The sequence below is a fragment of the Loxodonta africana genome, chromosome 17 (assembly GCF_030014295.1).
Source record: "Loxodonta africana isolate mLoxAfr1 chromosome 17, mLoxAfr1.hap2, whole genome shotgun sequence".
Taxonomy (NCBI): Eukaryota; Metazoa; Chordata; class Mammalia; order Proboscidea; family Elephantidae; genus Loxodonta; species Loxodonta africana.
In genome coordinates, this window is record NC_087358.1 from 36,172,763 (window position 1) to 36,198,395 (window position 25,633).

At 34.9% G+C, this 25,633-nt stretch overlaps 1 protein-coding gene across 2 annotated transcripts in view; it reads left to right on the forward strand.

Annotated features, from left to right (window-relative positions):
* Positions 1–25,633, forward strand: part of DACH1 (dachshund family transcription factor 1) — a 488,298-nt gene that overhangs the window by 332,454 nt on the left and 130,211 nt on the right. For both annotated transcript variants that reach the window (XM_064270052.1, XM_064270053.1), the window contains 2 exons: positions 10,570–10,705; positions 14,868–15,002. In XM_064270052.1, the coding sequence (XP_064126122.1) occupies positions 10,570–10,705; positions 14,868–15,002 (271 nt within the window). The remainder of the gene's footprint in view (positions 1–10,569; positions 10,706–14,867; positions 15,003–25,633) is intronic.

Sequence of the window (25,633 nt, forward strand, 5' to 3'; positions counted from 1 at the left end):
TTGTCTTGGACTATTGGAAATATTTTAGTAAGACAATTTTGAGTAGGGAACAGGCATATTCTGTTTAGCCAATTGTACATATAATTTAGGTGACCAATAGCTACATGTCTGTAGGGACATATTAAATTCTTATCAGTTTTTATTAGTCTATTATGTGCAGTGAAAGCCACATATTTTTACTATGTCACATTTGTAGAACGTGAAGAGACATAGACTTGAGAGAGACCTTAGATGTTACATAATCCAGCTTCCTCCAAGTTGGAGAATTACTTCCTAAATTCTCCCTACCCTTTTTCATATATCTAAGCTATGCTATGAGTTGGAATTGTCTTGATAACAATGGGATTTTTTTTTTTTTTTTTTGGTAGGCTTTTGTAGAGGCTTGTCCTATTTTTCAGCAAATGTAGGAGTGAGGAAGCTATTCATTAGTCAAATTAATATTTTCATTTAACTTTGTTGCTTTTTTTTTTTTTTTTGGAAGAAAAATATCTACTAATTTTTCTGTGTCCTGGCCATTTAAATATTTAAGTCTGCTATTATACCAAAAGATAGAACAAAAGCAAACAAACAAAAAGAAAACAGCGGCCTTTGAGTTGATTCTGACACATGACAGCTTCATGTTTTTCAGTGTAGAACTACGGGGCTCCATAGGGTTTTCATGGCTGTGACCTTTTGGAAACAGATCACCAGTCCTTTTTCTTCCTATGTGCCTCTGAGTGGACTCAAGTCTCCAACTTTTAAGTTAATAGCTGAGTGCTTAACTGTTTATACCGCCCTGTACTTGTAATATTCCTTTTCTCCAGACCTCAATCTTTTTGATTAACCTCTTTTAATAACTCTTTTTTATTTTTTTTAATGACCCCTCTCTCCCTCACCCCATACACACACACAAAATTTTTTTTTGTGTCATACACAATGCTCTAGAAATGAACTGGGTTTTAGAAATGAACTGCCAGTGAACTGCCAGTGGTACTAACTCGAACCTTCATTTTAAAATAGTCTATAAATGTAATCTTATAATTCAAAAGATTTTTTGATAACTGAATGTATGACTCAGTTAATCCCATGCCTTTCTTGACATGAAATTCTATTAAGCCAATTCTCTTTCATCTTTTACTTATATTCTTGTTAGCTGCCCTGGAGTCAGCTCTGACTCATGGCTATGCACAATGGGATGAAACTTCACTGTCCATTTCTGTTCCATCCCTATGACTGTTTGAGGATCAGATAGTTGTGATGCATAGGATTTTCACTGGCTGATTTTTGGAAGTAGTTGCCAGGCCTGTCCTCCTAGTCCATCTTATTCTCTAAACTCTGCTGAAACCGTTTCAGCATCATAGGAACACACAAACTTCCACTGGCAGATGGTGCTGACTGCAAATGCATGTACTGGGTGGAAATTGAACCCAGGTCGAACCTGGATCTCCTGTATGGAAAGTGAGAATTCTATCACAGAACCACCACTGCCCCCTTACATGTGTTCCCAGACCCAGTGCCGTCAAGTTGATTCCGACTCATAGCGACCCTATAGGACAGAGTAGAACGGCCCCATAGAGTTTCCAAGGAGCGCCTGGTGGATTTGAACTGCTGACCCTTTGGTTCACAGCCATAGCACTTAGCCACTACACCACCAGGGTTTCCTTACATATGTTAGGGATTTGCATTTATCCATATTAAGTTATTTAGTTTCCATTCTATTGACTTAGGCTCTTTAACTTCTTTTGAATAGTAACACTTCTTTTGAATAAATATTATCAGTTTATGCCATCTTTATATCATTTCCAAATTTTAAAAGGATATGTTATTTGTATTATCTTAAATCACTGTGTAAAATATAAACAGTATAAATCAAGAAATCAATTTCCTTTGTCATTAAGAGAATGTCTATCAGGTCAAAAATGTTCTACTAATTGATTTTCTTTAAATTCTGTTTCAAGTAACCCTAAGTCCCCCAAGTGAATCAACATATTTTGCGCTTTTTAATTAATAAGGATTTGGAAAAAAAAAAAAAGAGGTTCTTGCTGAAATGAAAGTAAAATTGAAAGTAAGAAAGTCAGCATATTTTAGTGGTTTAAAGTATGGATTCTGGAGGATAATTTTTGGGTTCATATTTTAGCTCTACCACCTCCCAGGCGTTTGCTCTTGGGCAAGTTACATAATATCCCTGTCTTTGTTTCCTCGTCTGTACAATATTATAACAATACCTACCTCATTGGATTGTTATAGTGATTCAATTAGTATTTTAAAAGTTTTAGAAGCCTTTGTTCACCATTCTACCTTCATCTTATCATTATTTTTTGCTTTCTCCCACAGTATTCACAACCATCTGTTTAAAAATAACTTCTAGAATTTTGCAGGGAATTGGTGTCAAACTTATGAAATGTTACAATTGTATAGAATTCTCTCTCTCATTCTCTCTCTGGTTTTCATTAACGTTCAGCCATTTTTTTTAAAGTATCTGATTCTCAGTATCTAACACCCCTAACAAAAGTATTATACTTTGTGTTCTTTTAATTCAGGATTTTTGTGGTTTATAGTGCAGTAGTACAGATAAACAAGGGTTTTTAATATGCTTTTTTTTAGATTTCATTTTTCTCAGGATAATACAGAATTACTTTTGAGAAATTTTTCTACATTTCTGAATAAACATCTTTCTCCTATGCCACATTACATGGTTGTTTGATAACTGGGAACATGATTTAAATTTGTTAACCTTCTCTGCTGTACTGGTATATGTAGGTGTGTGTATGTGTACACTTGTGTGTGTGTGTGTGTGTGTGTGATAGAGAGAGAGCACGAGAAGGGGCATGGGAGGAAGGGTGAGAGAGAAACAGAAAGTGAGAAAGATTTAATGACATTCTCCTTATTTAAAGAAGTTAAACTTTGAACAAATCATTTGAAAATACAAGTTATGAATTTTTTATTCTACACTTTTTTTTTTTCAAAGCAGACCCTTAGTATTATATCAATAAGCAGGACTTTACTTTCATGAAGTTTAAAATGTGAAAATGATTGTAAAAGCTGGAATCAGAGTGACCTGATTCTCAAAACAGATGAAAATCTTAGAGCAATTAAATAATATCATAAACCTCATGTTTGGTTTTAGTTACAGAATAGTTTATTCTTGGGAGAAAAATAAATAACCTTAGATCTGTGCATTACATTTAGACATGAAATTTTTTTTCACACAAAAGTTTATGTAACTTTTACTTGGATTTAGCAAAATAGAGTATGTTCTTACTATGTTTAATATAGGTATTGATATTAAACATGAAAAGAAGATGCCAAGAAGAAAAACTAGTAAAACACAGCCACAACAACATACTGAAAGACATCGAATATGTTTAAATCTATGAGTTTATAATAATACTAATACTAAAAATATTAGCTAGTTCTTTGGAAAATTCTAGGGGAAAAAAATGATAAATAAAGGGAAGTAATCAAACATTTTCCTAAATTTCCCACACAAATTGTATCTCAGGATAACCAAATAATTCATGAGAGATTCTCTCTTTATAGGAGTCTTCCAGCTAATATATGAGTAAGGAATGATATATTTAAACTATCACCAAACTGCAAGTTCCAATGAAGTGATGAACGTAGGCCATGATCATCAATGGTGGTTGGCATCATAAACTCAATAAGGCAGACATTATGTCTCCTGAGGGAAGCATGCAACACCATCTATGAAGTATTCTTACCCCCAAAATCAACTTGAATAAACTTAATCAAGTCTTCAGATCTTACTACACTGGACAATTCAGGAAACAGAAGAACACAGAGAGTGAAAGAGACATCAAGGGAACTGTAGATGAAAGACTCATAGTGGCAAATGCCATACTATGTAAGCACTTAGCTTCAAACATTTGCCATACACAGAGAGAGTGATGGCCATTAATGGCACTTCTGGCCGCAGTTAAACCTACCTGCTCTCCTTGTTCTACTCCTCACTATCTCTACTTCCTCTTCCCTTGGCTTTTGGAAAGGAAGCCCTATCTTTTAATTAAGATTTAAAAAAAAAAAAAAAGCAACGATTGCCATCAAGTCATTTCCAACTCATAGGGACCCTATAGGACAGAGCAGAACTGCCCGCATAAAGGTTTCCAAAGAGCGCCTGATGGATTTGAACTGCTGACCTTTTGGTTAGCAGCTGAACACTTAACCACTAAGATAAACAAACAAAAAACGAAACCCGGTGCTGTCAACTTCGACTGACAGTGGCCCTACAGGGCAGAATAGAACAACCGTATAGAGTTTCCAGTGAGCACCTGGTGGATTTGAATTGCTGATCTTTTGGCTAGCAGCCGTAGCTCTAAACCACTATGCCACCAGGGTTTCCTACGACTAAGATAGTAAACCAATACCAAACCAAACCCAGTGCCATCAAGTCGATGCCGACTCATAGCAACCCTATAGGACAGAGCAGAACAGCCTCATGGAGTTTCCAAGGAGTGCCTGGCGAATTCAAACTGCTGACCCTTTGAGTAGCACCCGTAGCACTTAAGCACTAGCCACCAGCGTTTCCGACTAAGATAGTAGTATCTGCTATTACACAGGGTTGAATCCTAATGTGTGAATCAAGAACGTATTTTGCTGTTTAAAATACCTCTAGGACTTTATATCACCGAAGAGTAAACTGAAAAGTGATAAGGCTGCTTGAATTTTCGTCAGAGATGGAAAAACCAGTCCCCCACCACCAATGAATACATTTAAAGGGATAGTGAGAGAATAAAGATGTTGAGGATTATATCTGTGGGTCCTACCAGTTTCACAATTATTAGCAAAATTGAATATATCTTGAGTTCCATCATCGAGACCAATAAACCTAAGTAAATATTCCTTTGAGCCTCAGGTTAGAAGTTTCAGTGATGGAGTTCAGATGACGGCTGCCTAGTCTTCCACCAGATGCGAAACATTAAGATTTTTTACTATGTCTTTTAGAAATCCTTTTTTTTTTTAATTTTAGCATTTTTCTCAATTCCAGAATGTCAGTCTCTGCTATTTATCTTCTCTGTGCTTTTTTCCAGAGCATGGGAGCTTGAATATTGCATTCTGGATTTTCACTAACAACAGTTGTCAGTTTATAATATATGCTTTGTGGGGGAAAGGTTATTTGTCAGTTTGCTAACTTATATATAATGAGAACCTAGAACCCTGCCAGGTGCATATTATGTGTTCAGTAAATGGTTGTTAAATGAATGAAAGTAAGTCTGAGTTGTCTTAAAACTCAGAAGCCCTGGCTATATAAATAAGATCCTGGTCAAATTCCTTGATTTTGTAAGTTAAGAATTATATATTAAGACAACTTATTTAATTAATGTTAGAAATAGCTGTCTCTTTTCTTCCATGTCATATCAAATTAGGAAATCTCTAACTGAAAAAAATTACAAAAATGGAAAGAATATAAAGTACAGCAAAATAAAGTTAAAATAATCCTGTGTAGAAATGAGTTGTAATTATTTATGCTCACTCTTAGAATATGTTTTTTGCTGATAAAATATAACATGTTTTTTGTGTGTGGTACAGAAGAGGAAGCTGAACTAACAAAATTTTTTTTAAACCTTTAATTAATCCCATGTATGTCTCATTGAACATTTTTGACTTTTTATTTTAGAATTTTAGTGTACATTGTTTTTGAATTCCACCTTTGATTCTAAATGATCCTAAAGACCAATCCTTCTTTTTTCACCCAGAAGAAATAAATTCAGTTTTTCCTTGATTGTTATTCTATTATCATTAGTTTATTAGTATGACCATTCTTTTTTTTTATTTTAGCCAGAGAGTATTCCTTTTAAATTTTCATTTATTATTGTGGCTAGTTTTATAAAGATGGAACATTGCAAAAGATTGTGTTTTATTGATTTGCGGAGTTATGATACAGGACTATAAAGCGGCGTGTTGAAGTATTAAATTAAATGTTCTTCTTCTCTGTCCTACTTCAGGCCCATCCTGGAGGTGAAAGGGCATTGAAATGATAAATCCAGTTTACATAGTTTCCCTGTAGACATTGAACTGCTTCTTTCTTATTATGTCTGAATAAAACTCATTATCTGTTTTGTTTCAGTAATAATTATGAGATTCTCTCCTAAGCAATTCTTTACTGTTGCCATTATTCTTCATCTTATAGCATACTCTGGAAAGGCAAGCATATAAATGTGATAAAAGAATTAAGCTGTTGAAATAAATTAATTTATTGTGCAACAATGTATTCAAATCTTACTTGCTCAATGGATTTTACTTTAATGAAATTCTCCAAAGAACAATACATCATGTTCCAGAGATTGAAATTATACATTTAGTGAAATGACTGAATATGTTGTCTCAATTTATAAAAGTTTCAGTTGAATACTGAAGCTTTTAAATCATAAAAATTTGCATATATTAAAATATGTTCTTTAAATAAAAGTATTAAATATTGTACTTACATCCTTTGTTCTTAGATACATACTACAATTAGAGTAAAAAGTAAGCTGAAGAGAAATTAAACATTGTAATTTTACCTCTATTTTCTGAGCCTTAAAATTATGCTTTTAAAATGCATTTTACATTAAGATTGTAATCATTTATTTATTTAATCTAGTTTATTTAGTTTATTATGTGATCTTCAGAACATTTTGAATGTTTAAATAAAGGAATGAGTAAATGCTTGAATGAAAGGAATCGTCAAAAAAGCTTTGACAAATGTATTGACTAATGAAACTTTTTTTGTACTTACATAGAAATTGTTCAAATAAACAAGGAATTGCTTTTAATGACATGGCCATTGATGCTAGAATTTTATGCATTAAATATTTAAGTATTTTATGAGTTTAAATCTCAGGGAAAAAAAATCAAGTTCTCATGCTTTCCATTGGCACAACTAAGAAATCTATTTATGACAGGAAATACAGATTTGCAAAATGATTTTGGAGGAATTGATCTATTTCAAGATTGTACTTTATCTGTGTTCAACCAAACATGTACCATTACAAATATGGTCACTGACATTACTATGAAGAGGAATATTAAAATGTATTCATAGATTAAAATTGATATGAGTGACTTTATAGAACTGTTAATTGAGAAAATTTTTATATAAATTATAGCAATAGTCTTTCTCAAATAAATACCCTGTATTTATGCATAATCCAGGTGTTACAGTTAGATGTATTGGATTAATGAACTGTGTGCCTCTTTATCAAAATTTCAAGAAATCAAGGTTAAACCCTTTATAAGTGTTTCTCTGGTCATGCACACAGCTAGCTACAAAATCTTCTACAGCAGACCTTGTTAATACATTCACACAGGTTATAAAGGGTTTTACAAACCCATACTCTACAAATGTACACATATAACAAAAGAAATATGAAATCCAATTCCTGAATGCTATGCAGGCCAAGACTGTCATTTGATTTGCCATTGCCAAAACTTGTTATGAGCCTTGTTTGAAACTGCCTCACATATGTGGGGTTGCCGTGAGTTGAAGTCAACTCACAGTTTAAGGTAAAGGTGAACATTAAGAAAAGAAAAAAGATCTGTATAAAAAAGATCTATATTCCTAAGTGCTTTTAAATTATAATTAGAAAATAGGAAATAACTTTTGGCATCCAGATGTGGATTCTCTGTTCTTTTAAATCATGTATTTGTTGGTTTCTTAAAAATTTAGTTCATTTGTTTGCTGTGTGGACTAGTGAAATTAGACATTTTAGAAGCGTAACATGTTTGATTTATTTAGTTTGGAAAAATAACGTTGATGGTACATTTTTATTTTCTGGGCTTTTTTCTTGTCCTTTACAGAAGCCAATCCACACGTTTTAGACCAGTCTGAAAGCTCCTAAAGTTCAAGTGTCTTTAAACAAGACTTTGATATGCATTGCAACTTTTGATAGTAGAATTTAGTTGAAGTTTTTTATTCATTTATTTTTAATCTTTACAATTGTGCAGGCATGGGCCAGTAATATGAAACTTGCCTCCAAAAATGGAGGGTGGTGAGAGACTGAAGAAAGAGGCAGGCAGCTCCAGGGTGGCAGCAAAGAAGCTTATTAGGGAAACTTAGAGATGATGCAAGTCCTGGGTGTCTGCAAGACCAAAGCAGATCTCTGTAACTTCAGTGGAAGGGCAGAGGTTTTATAGCAGCAGTGAATGGTAGTGGCTACATGCCAGGGACTTACATAAAGATGACTAAGCAAGCCGTAGTGAACTAGCAGACCACATGAGGGCACTTATAGTTGGCCTTGCAAAGCCTGTTTCCCCTTCAGTCCACCCCTTGAGTCGGCTTTTACAATCTGGTGTGCTCCCTCTCTTGCGCCACATTTTGGGAGACCCCATTCCCTCCCTGCTGGGAACAGATACAGAAGTGGGGTTGGCCGGGTGCTGTGTGGTGCCTGGGCATGTGTAAGAGACAGAGAAAGTTAATATGTGCCCAAAACATGGGGAAGGCTTCTCTGATAAGGAGGAGGAACCAAGAGAGGGTGACTCAATTCCCAGCCTCCTTATCAAAGAATGTAAACCTTGGTGGCATAGTGGTTAAGAGCTATGGCTGCTGACCAAAAGGTGGGCAGTTTGAATCTACCATGTGCTCCTTGGAAACCTTATGGGGCAGTTGTACTCTGTCCTATAGTGTTGCCATGAGATGGAATTGACTTGACAGCAATTTGTTTGTTTGTTTTGGTTTTATCAGAGAATGCTCTGGGATTAAGGCTTTTACTTAGGCACCCAAATGGGAGGCATAGAGGCCGATCACTCTTCCAGTAACAATATCGTTTGATCTTTTGTCATGGACTTTCTTATAGGAGTACTTTTTATTCCATAGAATATATATTGGGAATTCCTTTTATGCTACAAATGTTGGAAGAGATCCTTGTCTTTGTTTTGGGGGGGGGGGTATGTTTTTAATTTTTCATTGTGCTCTTTAAAAATGGAGCTTCGGCATATTTATTGAATCTGTTTACCAATAATGCACAAGGTTGCAAAATTAAATGGGAATGAGACAAGCTAGGGCAGTGGTGCTCAATCTTGGAAGTACATTAGAACCACCTCTGGGGAGCCTTTCAAACCTACTGATGCCTGGGCTCCACTTCTGACCCAGTAAACCAGAATCTATGGGAGTGGTGACTAGGCACAGGTGTATTTAAGAGCATCCTGTGTTTGGAGGGATCATGAATTCTCACTGGACTAGTGGGACCCCTGCAACCAAAGACATTACTCCTAATCACTGGTAGTATGAAGCTTTAAGCCTTATCTTTTTTGCTCCTCATTAAATTAGTCGTTGATATATTGACATTAGCCTCTTACTGAAATTCAGTTCTGAGAGTCGATTCTGTTTCTTTACTTATCTATGCCAACTGGGTAAATGCAACTGAATTTACAAAAAAAAAGGTATTAATCGACCAATTATTTTTAGAATTTGTTAATTTTTTAAAAAGTCTATTGTTTTAATATTTGCACCTTTACATCCTAACAAGGAATAATGTTTACTTCTAAATATTTATTCATTATTGAAGAGATGGGTATTCAAGGCCTGTCTGTGAATGGAACCCAGGTGTCACAGTGGTTAAGCGTTATGGCTACTAACCAAACGGTTGGCCGCTCAAATCCACCAGCAGCTCCTTGGAAATCCTATGGGGCAGTTCTACTCTATCATATAGGGTCACTAAGAGTCAGAATCAACTTGACAGCGAGTTCGAGTATTTTATGTCTGTGAATATCTGAAAGTATAGATACCTTGTTGCACAAAGTAGAAAATGTTCATTTGTGGGCACCTAGTTTCTTAAACTGTAAGTTCATTTATAAGAGCTCAGTGGAGGAATTTATACAATATGAATGCATATTGATCGAACGGAGAAGGTACAGAGTTTAGCCAGAGGAGGAAGTATAGAGCGAGAGCTGAATGTAACGTAGACAGCATCAGGATATAGGATAACAAATTTCCCTGGGACACAACTAATGCATACTTCATGATTTTTTCCTAACTCATTTGTGTGGTTAAATTGGAACTTGAGGTAGGTAAGTAGTCTGAAAATTATTAGAATTAAAGAAAATTATTGAAATGTTAAATAATAATGGATTTCTGTGATACTTTAAAATGTGACCGTCTGAGGGTGTCCAGAGCGGTTCCATGATGAAATAGCTGTTAACAGTTCCTCTGGTGTTATTATTATGGTCTGTCACGTTAATAATTTGAATGCTAAACGATCCTTAGACACTTGCTGAAACAATAGAATATATTTAAAGGTTTCTTTAAATTGATGATTATCTAGAATTGAAACTTGCTTTGTTATGTTAATTTGTTGTTCAATGGGTCCTAATTTGGAGATTTTTGGTTATTGTCTTTGGCCTCACTTTTTCACGAAATAGTGGATTTATGTTTGCTATTCCTACGGTGATGATTACCTACAGAACCATCGCCTCCTAAGTAGTCTTTCTCTTCTTTGTCTGGCTTTGTTCAAGATAAAAGGTGTCTTTTAATACTAATGTGGTTATTTTTCTTCACATTTCCATAGTATTAAGAAAAATCAGCATTCATTGAGTAATGATCAATGTATTTACGTCTTTTCTCCCCGGCCCTGCCCTGCCCCGGTGGCGATGTAGGAGCGAGTTCCCGACAGCCCGTCCCCTGCCCCCTCTCTGGAGGAGGGCCGCAGGCCTGGCAGTCACCCATCCTCGCATCGCAGCAGCAGCGTGTCCAGCTCCCCTGCACGGACCGAGAGCTCTTCTGACAGAATCCGTAGGTCTCATACTTTTACTTGTCACCATTTTAAACTTTATTAGGTGCAGCTGGCTTTTCTAATCAAAATGCCCTCATTCCAAATAGATCTCAGATGTATTATGTTCTGAAGCTCCGTAGCAATAGCCATCTCTCAAAATTATGTTTCCTGGTTTGTACTATCATGAGGCATGATACTACATGAACAGGTTCTGATAGAAACTCCCTCTTTGATGCCACACATAAAGACTTGAGCTATGAAGCTGTTACAGAAAGTAAGTAACCTTCTAGATTAGTTTCTGAAGTAAACATCTCGAACTCTCAAATGTCTAGTGTCTGAGTACACTGTTACGGATTATTCAATTTCATTCCTACAGTTTCACCTCTGCCATTTCCAAAATCCACTGATTTTTAAAATTCATTTTTGCATTGAAGGATATCCATAAATAGGAATAAAATAAATAAAATTCAAAACAATGGATTTACTTTCATATTTCTTAGTCATTTAGATGATCAGTGGATTGAAGAATTTAAAACATTGGCTAAACTTTAGGATTGGAATACGTAGCAGTCAATAATACTTATTATTTTCATATGTTAATATTTTTAAGTAGGGCTTTATTATATTTCATGATAACACTTTCAGAATATTTAATCTTAATACTCTTGGCAAAGGAAATTGATGGTAAAGTTAAAATTCCATTCAATCAACTGGTTATTTTGTGTCTGTGACAAGAGCCTCAGATTGTTGTTTCAATAAAATTAATATAAAGTAAATATCTTGGTTGATGAAACCAATGTTTAGTGTATCCTTTCCAGGTTTAGTTATTATTTTATGAAATCATATTTATAGTATAAACGTTATCTTTTTTCACAAAATTTATTAGAGTTATTTGCTTGTGAAGATATTTTTATAAAAGGAAGAATATTTCCTAAAATGTGTCTTCATAAGTTACAAAGGAATATTTGGATAAAGTAGAACTCATTAGCCTGGAAGCTGTTGGAGCTAAATATTAGATTGAATTGTATCAAATTGAAATTTTTTAAAATAATTAAAAAATTGTCAATTATTGGCAACTTTTTTTCTATAGTTTAACATAATATTAAATAGAAATAAATAAATATAAATACAAATTTAAATATAAACATTAAATACAAATACCTATCTAAAATATATTTCTCTAATTTTATAAGTGCTTATAGTAACTGTTGGAGCCCTGGTGGTGCAGTGGTAAAGAGTTTGGTTGCTAACTAAAAGGTCAGCAGTTCAAATCCACCAGCAACTCCTTGGAAACCCCATGGTGCAGTTCTACTCTGTCCTACAGGTTGGCTATGAGTTAGAATCAACTCAACCGCAACGGTTATAGTAACTGTTTATTCATAAAAATAGATATATCATTTGATAGACATTACTAAACAAATAATAACTCCTAAGACTGGAGAATAAAATCTTTTCTCTATGCTTTTATGCTATGCTGACACTAAAATCAGAAATTTAATATGAATATTGGCTACATTTCTAATGCTTTTTCTAAGTCCTTCTCATTGGAAAACATACTGTCCTTCTAGAGAAATAAAACTATCATTTTTTTCATAATACTTAAAATGAGCATAATATTTAAATAGAAATTTAAATGGACAAATAATGGAAGGTTTGAACACACTTTGTTATACATCTAGGTAATTTTGTTAATGATTTATTCTTTTTTAACCATTATAGACACAAAGAAGAAAATTTTGCATGCTTAAACTATCATAATTGTTCAAATGAATATACACACATACACACATACATACATACATACATACATGCAAATGCATACATACCGGTTGCCGTTAAGTTGATTCTGACTCATAGCAACCATAAAGGACGGAGTAGAACTGCCCCAAAGGGCTTCCAAGGCTGTATGTAATCTTTACGGAAGAAGACTGCCATATCTTTCTCCGGTGGAGCAACTGGTGAGTTTGAACTGCCAACGTTTTGGCTAGCAGATGAGTGCTTAACCACTGTACCACAGAGCTCCTTTTGTATACATACATACACATATATGTGTATATTTGTTTTTTAACATGTTATTTTAAATTTATTTTAGACTAACAGAAAAGTTTCAAAACTAATACAAAAAGTCTTGTATACTTGTCACCCAGATCCCCTCCCAATTGCTCAGTCTATCAAACTTTCTGCAAGACACAGCTCTACAAAGCCATAATACACCCTTACCAATTTGGCTTTTAGTTCTCTCTGACTCATGGAGACCCCATGTGTGTGAGAGCAGAACTGTGCTCTGTAGAGTTTTCAATGGCTGATTTTTCAGAATTAGATCTCCAGGCCTTTCTTCCAAGGTACCTCTGGGTGGACTCAAACTTCCACCTTTCAGTTAGCAGCCAAACGTATTAACATTTGCACTGCTCAGGGATTCCAATACCCCCCAGTTAGTTCCCCCATAATAGACATAATGCCTCAAATACTTCATTATTTACCTCAAATACGTCATTGTTTATTTTCTACAAAAAATTCTTTCTCTTACATGTCCATAGACTGCGCTACAATTAAAATCAGGAAATTAACATTATTATAGGACTTTTACCTAAATTTACAGACCTTATTCAAATTTCGCTAATTATCCCACGGGTGATGTTTACAGCAAGAGATTTTTCTTCCCTGGTCCAGAACCAATCCAGGATCACCGACATACCCCTTAGTCTCCTTTAATCTGCAACAGTTCTGCAGACATTTTTGTCTTTCAGGATCTCAACTTTTGTGAAGAGTACAGGCCATTTATTTTGTAGAATATCCTTCAGTTTGGGTTTTATGATTTTTTTAAATTATTAAACTTAGGTTATACATATTTGGTAGGAATCACATAGATATGATAGCATGTTCTCAGTAAATTGTTTCAGGAGGCATATGATAGTTCTTCAGCACTGGTGATGTTAACTTTATCACTTGGTTAAGGTATGTCTGCCAGGTTTCTCCACTGTGAAGTTACTTTAAAAAAAAAATTACCTGTGTAGTTAGCATATTATGGAGAGACATTTTAAGACTACGTAAATATTCTGTTCTTCATCAAACTTTCACTCACTGATTTTAGAACCTCCCATTGTTTTTTTTTTTCATTGATGATCCTTCCCTGAAACAATTACTACTATGGTGGTTGCCAAATAGTAATCCTTAATATATTATGATAAATTTAAAATTTCTATTTTCCAGAGAAAGTTGTTTTATGAAATGATTCTTCTTAAATTTTTGTACAAAACCAAGATAACCCACTGAAACCTGTTGTCTCTGAGTTCATTCTGACTCACAGTGACCCTATAGGACAGAGTAGAACTGCTCCATAAGATTTCCAAGGAGTGCCTGGTGGATTTGAACTGTTGACCATTTGGTTAGCAGCTGAGCTCTTAACCTCCACGCTACCAGGGCTCCAAAACCCTGGGCAATTTACTGAGTAAATATATTTATTGCACTGTGAATAACATAAGGGTATTTTCATCATGTCTCATTTCAATGCAGACAGATTATTATTTATAGTTTATGGAAGCAATTTTTTTTTATTCTTTCAACCATTTAACAGATATTAGTTGGGCACTTTCATTTTCAAGGTTAAGTTTAAAACCTATTTTTAAAGTCATACTTTAATATCTATGAAAGTTTGTATTTTATTGACTAGAATAGAATATTGAAATAGTGATTTTATTGTCTTAACTTGTGGCATATCTGACAACTTTGAAAACTCTATTTGTCCTCTATGGCCACTAAACTATTATTTTTTAAATTTTTAACATCATAGTGTTAAAGAGCATTCTAATGTTAATATTAGATTCTTGCAGGATTAAGGAAGGTTATATAGTAGGGAGAGAATCGGGCTCACTAGATTTAAACTTGGATACTTCATTGATAGTGATCATCGTGGTTTGGCCATTCAAATGTATTCCAGATATATTTTTTTAATGGCATTTTTGGGGAAATAAACATAAGATGAATGGTTACACTTACAATATTTTTCTGCTTATCATCAAAAAGTACCATGGTTGTCTTGTCTCACAATATATTTTTTGAGATAGTTGTAAAGTTAGACCATTGTATTTTATTTACTCTCGAGTCAGAAAGAGTTTGATTTATTTCTTTGAACATTGTGTGTTACGGTATTTTTGTGTTCTTTTTTCTTTTCGGGCTTCACAGCTGTCCATCAGAATGGGTTGTCTATGAACCAGATGCTGATGGGTTTATCACCTAATGTACTCCCTGGCCCCAAAGAGGGAGACCTGGCTGGTCATGACATGGGACATGAGTCAAAAAGGATGCATATTGAAAAAGGTAAGATGTCATTACATGGCTTTGTTTTTCCTGTTCGATATATGAACTAGATATTAATTACAAAATAACATATATTTCTACATCGTGTAATAAGATAGCACATACACATTTAAAAAACCTACAATGTTAAGTAAAAATTAAGACTAACAAAAAACAGGCGTGCATGAAGATACACTGCTTTTCTCTTATACAACAGGTAGGTGACAATTTACCTTTTAATACATTAATAAAAGAAGGTAATTGTTGGGTAAAATTGTTATCTCTGAGTTCCCGAAAGTCTACTGTTTGTCTCTCTCGATGTCTTCGGGGCCAATTGTCATTACTTAGCATGATAAAAATAGAACAGCAAAAATATGGGAAGAATTATTGTAAGTCTTTTTTAGATTAAAAGACACATGGTCAGCAGATGATAAGAAAATAGAAGTAAATCTTACATAGCAATGTAGTTGTAGTTATTTCAAAAGTGTTATGTAACAAATAATAAATGATAGTTTTGCAAAACTATGAAAGCTTCTTATTTGTATCTCTTGTATCAGTTGAACCCATTTTCACAGGCAAAAGTGCACATATTTTATACTCTGTTTCATGAAGGAATTGAAATATTATTTTAGTATGCATATTAGAAATTCATGCCATTACATACAAATACATGTTTTCAAGTTATAAGTTTTGAACTGTGAAAATAAAAGCTCCTTTCATATCTTTTTCAATTTTAACTTATTATTCCAAAATTATTTAATTAATAGTTTATTATTGTTTATTGGACACTAGATGCTCTTCTATATGCAAAATTATTTTAATTCTAAATAACTACATGATTTTAATAAATTTAAATATTATAGTAGCAAAGGTCTTCTTAAAGTAAATACACCCTTTTTCTTTCTTAACTCATGTCATAATCAAGGTCACCTTCACATGTTGATTAGATGTTAGAGATACAGAGCCAATTTTCTTTGGATGAACAATTCAATAACTTAATATTTTCAAATTTTATAAGTATAGATTGGGTACTTTGACTATTTTTTAGACATGAATATCAAATCATCAGTGTTATGAATAAGAATTACTCCTTTGGAAAGCATACTTATACCAAAGACACAATAACTCAACCATCAGAAAGGGAAATAAATAGAATAATAGCACCAAAGCCCATATAACCTGAATTGGATATTTAAATAATTAATCATGCAGAGAAATAATTAGGAAGAGACTAAGTCAGTAAGGACCAATGCCTTTTTTTTTTTTTTGCCAATAAACACTATTCATACACACAAAAATACTTATATAAAATATTTCCTATTCAACATGGAAGTATCCTTACTGAGTCCCTTAGGAAAAAAGAATAAAGTATTTTAAGAAATCGTACTATCTACATTATGAACTGCCAATGAGAAAATGACAATGCCTTCTAGACGTTATCCATGGTAAAATCTAGGCATAATTGAGAAATAGCAGCATTAAGGCAACTTTCTAATTATATATCTTGAAATTTGATATCAAGTGTTACTGTACTAAAAAAAAAAAAAAAAACTAGGTAGGCTATATGCAGTACATCCCGGGGCCAAATGGTCTCTAAAGTTCTGATTCAATTTTTTTCCACAAGCTTTTCTTTAACAGTGAAGAAAAATATGTGTTAAATTTGTTGTGAATTATATACATTTTGACATATCCTTTTATCTTTAATCAAAAACTCATGTGCAGAGGTATTATGAAAATTAGTATAGTAAGAAAATATAAAGCTATATAAATGATGTACATTTCAAGTAATAACATTTCAATATAAGGTTAATTTTTTGGGTTGAGCAGCTGTTCTCCACCAGGGTTCTGCAGGAGAATAAAGCCCTACTGAAAATTATTAGAGTGACTCTTTTTTCTGTTCTCGCCAGAATAACATATAGTACATCGATTCGAGATGAATAGGAAAGAAGTTAACTTATCATATACGATGGAATTCGGGGTATTGGGACTCAATTCTCTTTTGGAACCCTAGCAAAGAACAGTGGAGAGTGAAATGTAAAGTTCAGAGGTGGCAGTGAAGAGAACACCACCAAAGGCACGACTAATGACATGGTTGGAACCATGAATCTCACTAAAATTGTTTCAACAGAGGGTTTCTTCCCCGTGCACCTTGCTGACTCTCCTGTCAACGTCAAGTTGATACATGATTTTCAAAACTTTGTCTTGTTTCATGACTCATGAATTCAGTTTATTCATTTATTATTATTTTGCCAATGGGGAACTTTTCCGGAAATACTATATTTGGTTGACCTAGGGGCTCCATTTCTGTTTTTTCCAAGCCCTTGCCCCAATAACATCATAGTATTTGCCTCGGTATTTGGAAGTTAGTTCTTCATTGGTCTTCTCGCACTACTGGACTGTAAATTCCTTGGAGTCATCTGCATGCTACATTTGTTTTATGCAGACTGAAAAAACAAACAAAAAAAACCCATTGCCCTTGAGTCGATTTCCACTCATAGCAACCCTAAAGGACAGAGTAGAACTGCCCCATAGGGTTTCCAAGGAGCACCTGGTGGATTCAAACTGCTGACCTTTTGGTTAGCAGCCATAGCTGTTAACCACTGTGCCACCAGGGTTTCCATTTTCCCAAACTAGGCAATCTATAAAATGCACACTGATCTGAACTGAATTACTGGAAGATTCTAAGCAATAGAGATTAGACTCTGTGAAGATTATACTCTTAAAGGGTTAATAGCAAGACAAAAGGTGCAAATATCTCACCTTTAGAAGGAACATTTATATGAAACATAGTAGAACGTTATGAGCATGAATATACATAAAATCTTCCTGTATCACTAACGATACTTCTTATCACGTTGAAGTTTTCTAAATGGTTTTGCTGTCAGAACAAACACCTTGACCACATACCAACAGTTTCCTAATACTTCAATGTATATTTTATAAAGGAAAATAAGTTATTCTACTTAGATATGTAAAACTATCATGGAACTCGTGATTTCATATTTAGTGAAGTAATCATGGAAATTGTAAGAGATCTTGATATTAGTAGAATACGTGTTTTGTTATATGTTGCTTTTCCACCTCTTTTTTTATCTATGATTCAGCATACTGAATTAATAGTAAATATTCATGGCTTTCTAGATTCATAGAGTGTACTAAATTAAAAATTGTTTTCTTTCATGACTACATTTATCATGTACCTCCTGCTAGCCCTGTAACTTTCTTACTACACATATCTTTATTAAAACAAGTGACTTTATCTAGAAACGTTTGTAGAGAAATTAATTACATGTTTCTGTCATTTTAGGCTTGAACTTCTTGTATATATTTTGCTATCAACCACCTTAAATCATTCAAATGGTAATAATTTTAAGAAAACATTGATGCTTAAAATAGACACTAAGATTCATTTCTATGCTGAGAATCAGTGTGATCTAAAATCTTAATCATCAGTAACTTTTACACTTTTGAAGATTTCCTGAATATTAAATAGCTATTGACTCCAGTCTATTAGAACAAAAATTTAAGTCACTTCATCAGCTGAATAGCCAGTAATTTTACAGGCATTGGAATTCAGAAATACTAAGTGCTGATTAATTTCAGAAACAGTTTCATTTAAAAAACAAAACAAAACAAAAAAAGTTAATAAGTTTTGAGCCTAGGAAGAGTTTAATTACATTCAAAATACAAATATAAAAAAGAAGTTAGGACATCAAGAAATAATAGACTTACAGTATTGTATAAAGAGAAATGCCCTTAAGATTATGAACTTTGACTAAAATCAGGAGTTTGTCAAAGATATATGCTGAGGAAAACTGACACAGCACATAAAAAAAAAAAAAAAAAGGCTTAAAAAATCTGATGTCTTGACTTCTGACTTTCACTCAACATATTCCAAGTTCTCTAGAACTTTCTGGGTTTTAAAAACACTGCTGATCTTTTCCTTCAGTCTAAATATAGTGGAATATGCAATAATCATTAACATTGGAATTATATAAGTAGGCTCACTATTTCTTGTTGCTGTACTTCTCTATTTCTCCCCCACATATTTGTCCATGGATGCTAATTTATAGTGTTGCTCTCTCATGCATAATTTGCTTCTTGGTATTAAATTGTTGCCACTTTCAACAGATTTTGGAACATATTTCTTCCTTTGCATGTAACCTCATATGTACAAAATTTGTTATGGAATTTATCTCTTTTTGATTTACCAAAAATAAAAAAATATGATACAGATAAAAAAAAAATAGCTTCTTCCAGTTATAGAAAACTTGAGAGTTTATACTTGTGACTAACCTGTGAATACCTAATTTATGTTAGTGTTTCTCAGTCTGGGATTAAGTATTCCAAAACTATGTAATTGATTAGTAAATATTTACAGAAAGCCAGCTATGTAAAAGAAACTGTTACAAAAGAAGTTGAAAATGTCATCCAAAAAAAAACTGCCAACAGGAAAAAGCCCAGGATCAGATGTCTACACTGGAGAATTCTACCAAACATTTAGAGAAGAGTTGAAACCAATCTTACTCAATCTTTTCAAAAATACAGAAGAGGAAGAAACACTACTGAACTCTTTCTACGAAGCCAGCATAACCTGGATACCTAAACCAGGCAAAGGCATCACACACACACAAAAACAAATTACAGACCAGGATATCTTATGAACAAAGATGCAAAACTTTTCAGCAAAATTCTAGCCAACAGGCTTCAGTAACATATCAAAAAATCATTCACCATGATCAAGTGAGATTCATACCAGGATTACAGGGGTGGTTCAACACTAGAAAATCAATCAATGTAATCCATCATGTAAATAAAACAATGAAAAAGAATCATATGATCATATCAATTGATGCAGAAAAGGCATTGGATAAAATTCAACACACTTTCCAGATAAAAACTCTCAGCAAAATAGAAGTAGAGGGGAAATTTCTCAATATAATTAAGGGTAGATCTTGAAAGTGTTCTTTTTGATGATGAATGCAACACCATTCCTCTTCAAGCTGTCATTCCTGACATAATAGACTATGTAATTGTCATGTTCAAAATGGCCAATACCAGTCCATTTCAGCTCACTGATGCCGAGGATATCGATGCTTATGTGTTCCATTTCATTTTTGATGATTTCTGATTTTCCTAGATTCATACTTGGTACATTCCAGGTTCCAATTATTACTGGATGTTTGCAGCTGTTTCTTCTCATTTTGAGTTGTGCTACGTCAAAAATGAAGGTTCCAAAAGCTTCACTCCAGCCATGTCATTAAGGTCAGCTCTACTTTGAGGAGGCAGCTCTTCTCAAGTCGTCTTTTGAGTGCCTTCCAACCTGGGGGGCTTATCTTCTGGCATTATATCAGACAGTGTTCCATTGCTATTCATAAGTTTCACTGGCTGATTCTTCCCAGAAGTAGACTGCCGGGTCCTTCTTCCTAGTCTATCTTAGTCTGGAAGCTCAGCTGAAACCTGTCCTCCATGGGTGACCCTGCTAGTATCTGAATACTGGTGGCATAGCTTCCAGCATCACAGCAACACACAAGCCCCCACAGTACAACAAACTGACAGACACGTGGGGGATGATTAAGGGTATATATGCAAAACTAAGAGTCAACATTATACGCAATGGAGAAAGGCTGAGAGCCTTACTTTTGAGAATGAGAATGAGACAAGAAGGCCCATTATCACCACTTTTATTCAACATTATGCTGGAAGTCGTAGCCAGAGCAGTAGGACAAGAAAGAGAAATAAAAGGTATCCAGATCAGATTAGGAAGAAGTAAAACTATTTCTGTTTGCAGATGACATGATCCTGTACATAGAAGAGCCTAAGATTCCACAAGAAAACTGCTGGAATTAATGGAATAATTTGGCAACATTGCAGGGCACAAGATCAGCATATAAAAATCATTTGGGATCCTGTGCACTAACAAGGACTACTTCAAGAAAGAAACCAAGAAAACAATAGCATTTATAATAGCCCCTGAATTGTCAAAATACCTAGGTATTAACCTAACCAGGGACATAAAAGACTTATACAGTGAAAATTATAAAACACCACTACAAGAGACTAAAAGAGACCTACCTACATAAATGGAAAGACATTCCACGGACTGGAAAACTAAATATAGTCAAAATGTCAATTCTACTAAAGTGATCTATAGATACAATACAATGCCGATACAAATCCAACAACATTCTTTACTGAAATGGAAAAATTAATGACCAACTTCATGTGGAAAGGAAAGAAACCTCAAATAGCCAAAACAATAGTAAAGAAAAAGAAGAAAGCCTCACACTCCCCAATATCAAAACATAGCATACAGCCACTGTAATCAAAACTGCCTGGTAATGATTCAATGGTAGACACACAGACCAGAAGGACTGAACGGAGAATTCAGAATTAAACCTATCCATCGATGGACAACTGATTTTCAACAAGGGGTCAAAGTCGATTCAGTGGGGCAAAAACAATCTAATAAATGATGCTGGCAAAATGAATATCCACCTGCAGAAAAATGAAACAGTCCCATACCTCACACCATACACAAAAACTAACTCTAAATGGATCAAAGACCTAAATGTTCGACCTAAAACCATAAAATTCCTGGAAAAAAACATAGGGAGAACACTCTGGGATCTAATTTAAAAAAAAAAAAAGGGTAATAAACATAAGAATGAATTCACGAATAAAAGAATAGATAGATGGGACCGCGTAAAAATTAAAACCTAATGCTCATCAAAGTATTTTATTAAAAGAGTAAATAGACAACCTACAGACTGGGAATAATCTTTGGAAACGAATTATCAGTAAGGGTATAAACTCTAAAATCTATGGAAAACTGCAACAACTCAACAACAAAAAGACAACCTAATCATAAAAAGAGCAAAGGACATGTACAAAACCGTCACCAAAGAGAACATCCAAGAACTAACAAACATGAAAAGATGTTCATGATCATTTCAAAACTACAATGCGATACCAAATGTGGAATGCAGCGAGCACTGCACAAAGTAAAAAAGAGTGTTTGATCACATGTGGATGGGTATAAGCATATTGGTATACAGGTAGGTACGTAGGTGAGAACAGGTAGAAGTATCTGTAAAACAAATAAACAAAACCAAACCAGTTGCTGTTGGAGTCGATTCTGACTCATAGAGACTCTATAGGACAGAGTAGAACCACCCCATTGGGTTTCCAAGGAGTGACTGGTGAATTCAAACTGTCGACATTTTGGTTAGCAGCCATAGCTCTTAATGACTGTACCACCAGGGGTCCAGCAGTATCTATAAAAAAAATAGGTACATGTAAATACAAATAATGTGGGTGCGGACACATATATCCATTGAAGACACAAATATAGATACTCCACAGATATAGCCAAACATCTTCCAAGATTGTTTTTCTGGATATGACAGCTTAGGACCATAGTTTCTTGGGACACCTCAGTCAAATGGTGTAACACAGCTCACAAAAATCATGATCTTCATCCCGGCAAAATGCGTAGTGTCTGGAGTCTTAGAAGCTTGCTAACAGCCGTCTAAGACACAACTAAGGGTCTCTACTCACCAGGAGAAAAACAGTAAGAAGGTAACGAAGGGCTCAGAGAAGAAACAAGTCTACATGAGCCACAACCTCTCCTACCCTGAAACCACAAGAACTATATGGTACTTGGCTGCAATCACTGACCGTTCAGACCGGGGTCACAACAGATGGTTCTGGATAGAAAGGGAGAAAAATGTGGAGCAAAACTCAAATTCTTACTAAAAAATAAAATGCGAATTGGAATAGTAGAGAACATAGGACTGCCTGAGACTATTGCCCTGAAACACTCTCTTAAACCTAGAACTGAGCCTGTCCCCTAAGATCACATTTAGCGAAATAACAGAGTGGCACACAAAATAAAGGATATTACTTGTAAGATCCTGCTGTACTTAAAAACCATCAGTATGAGACCAAAATGTCAACAATTACTCAAAACCAAAGCTGAGAAGGTAAGAGGGCATGGAAACTAGAGTACTGGAAATGGAGTAAACAGAACACAGTTAAAGAGAATGCTGACACTTTGTGATAAATGTAACTAGTATCACTGAACAATTTGTGCACAGATTGTCAAATGGGAACCAAATCTCAATAAAATGTTTTTAAAAAAGTTGTTGAACTTAAGGCTGATGCTCTTTTTTTATTGTACTTTAGGTGAAGGTTTATAGAACAAACTAGTTTCTCATTACACAGTTATTAAGCATATTATTTTATGACGTTGGTTAACAACCCCACTACATGTCAACACTCTCCCTTCTCAACCTTGTGTTCTCTATTTCCAGCTTTCCTGTCCCTTTTGCCTTCCAGTTCTTGCCCATGGGCTGATGTGCCCCTTTAGTCTCATTTTGTTTTGTGGGCCTCTCTAATTTTTGGATGAAGGGTGAACCTCAGGAGTGGCTTTATTTCTGAGCTAAAAGGGTGCCCAGGGGTCATCTCTCGAGGTTTCTCCAGTCTGTTAGGCCAGTAAGTCTGGTCCTTCTTTGTGAGATAGAATTTTGTTCTACATTTTTTTTCTCCAGCTCTGTCTGGGACCCTCTATTGTGATCCCTGTCAGAGTAGTCAGTGGCAGTAGCTGGTCACCATCTAGTTGTACTGGACTCAGTCCAGTGGAGGCCGTAGTAGTTATGGTCCATTAGTCCTTTGTACTGATCTTTCCCTTGTGTCTTTAGTTTTCTTCATTCTCCTTTGCTCCTGAAGGGGTGAGACCAATAGAGTGTCTTAGATGGTACTCACAGGCTTTTAAGACCCCAGATGCTACTCTCCAAAGTAGAATGTAAAACATTTCCTTTATAAACTACCTTATGCCAGATGAGCTAGATGTCCCCCAAGACCATGGTCTCCACAGCCCTAAGCCCAGTAATTCGGTCTCTCAGGGAGTTTGGATGTGTCTATGGAGCTTTCATGACCTTGCCTTGGACAAGTTGTGCTGGCTTCCCCAGTATTTTGTACTGTCTTACCCTTCACCAAAGAAAAATAATCACCAAAGAAGGCTGATTAATTCCAGAATTCACATCACCTAACAATAATAAAGTTCTCTGGATCCCAGAGCTCTTTCTAAAGTAGATGACAGATTTCACATGCAGAGTCACAGGTCAGGTGATGCTTTCTCATGGCCCTGGTTTTATTATTTTATGAATTTTGTGTTGGAATGCAGAGCTTGTAGTAATACTTCAATGAGAATTTAAGAAAACTATTATAAGATTCATTTAACATTCCTGTAATGATGGACTACAAAATATTTGCTTTACTGTGTCTTTTCCCCTTTGTGACTTGCTGAACTGCTTGTCATACTAAACTTTCAAGTTTCTCAAACATCTTCTGTTCTTTCTCTAATAGCTTCTGTTTCCTTTCCTACCTGGAACATGTGTGTCTCCTCATAGTTATACTTGGCTCAAACTTCTTCAGGGCAGAGGCAATGTCTTATCTTTGTATACCCAACAGAGGGTGTGGCAGATAGTGTGTACCATTAATTTCTTTTTCCGAGTTAAATGAGATAATATATGTCTGAAGCGCTTGACCCAAATAACTATTCAATGGAGACCATTAGTGACATCAGAAATTAGCTACTGAGTATATGGCTTGATTTTATAGGTGGGAAAGTGAAGAAAAGTGTTTTTGTAGTTCTTTGAGAAAAGAAAAATCCATTCATTTGCAAAGTAAAAGTTATTTGGACTGCATTCAACACACTGGGAAAATTAAGTCTTTTATGGTTTTTCTCTGAGGAAAAGATATTTTATTTGACCACAGGTAAAAAAGTACTAAAATAAGTACATATTATTATTTATAATGTATCCAATACTAAATGCTCTTAAGTGTCTTCGATGTATAGCTCACAGAAATTATCACCAAATATTAACATGATTCAACTTTCTAAGTCTTCAAAAAGTAACTAAAACTTAAAGTTATAGAATATGTCCAGAGAAGAAATTAAGGTCTTAAATACACAGACATATGATTGTTATTTGTTTTCACAACATTGCAATGCTAGAGGGACAAGGTGGGGTAGTCTGACCTTTATTGCTAACTACGTGGTAAGGATTAATATGAATCTAACTCCCATTTGGAAATGGATCCTGACTTCATCTCCCCACTGTTCTCATCGCCACCCACCCACTTGGCACGTCCTCCTGCCTGGCCACAAGTCAGCTCATCCCTAGCCACCTTGAGCCAGGTCAAAACACACAAGTTAGAAGGCCATCCTTCTTACTGATAGCCCACATAGCTTTCTCTGTCACCCCGCTACCCAGAGCTGGGTCTTCACAAATTGACTACCTGGGCAGCTTTTCTCTGTCCCCCACAGCCACATAGAGCTGGGTCTTGTCAGCCCCTGTTGGTACATTTCCCCTTGTGAGTTCATTAATTCTCTAGGATGGCTCACAGAAATTCATGGAGACTACCTATACTTAACAGTTACCCCTTTATTATAACCAGAAAGGATACAAGGGAAAGATGCATCGGGTGTGGTCTGGGAGAGGTCTTGACACTAGACCTCCATTGCCCCCACGGACATGCCACCCTCTCTCGTGCATAGATGCTTTTGCCAATCCAGGAAGCTAACTGTTTCCATGTTCAGGGCATCTTATAACATTGCATATGCATGATTGGGGTCTCAATGCATA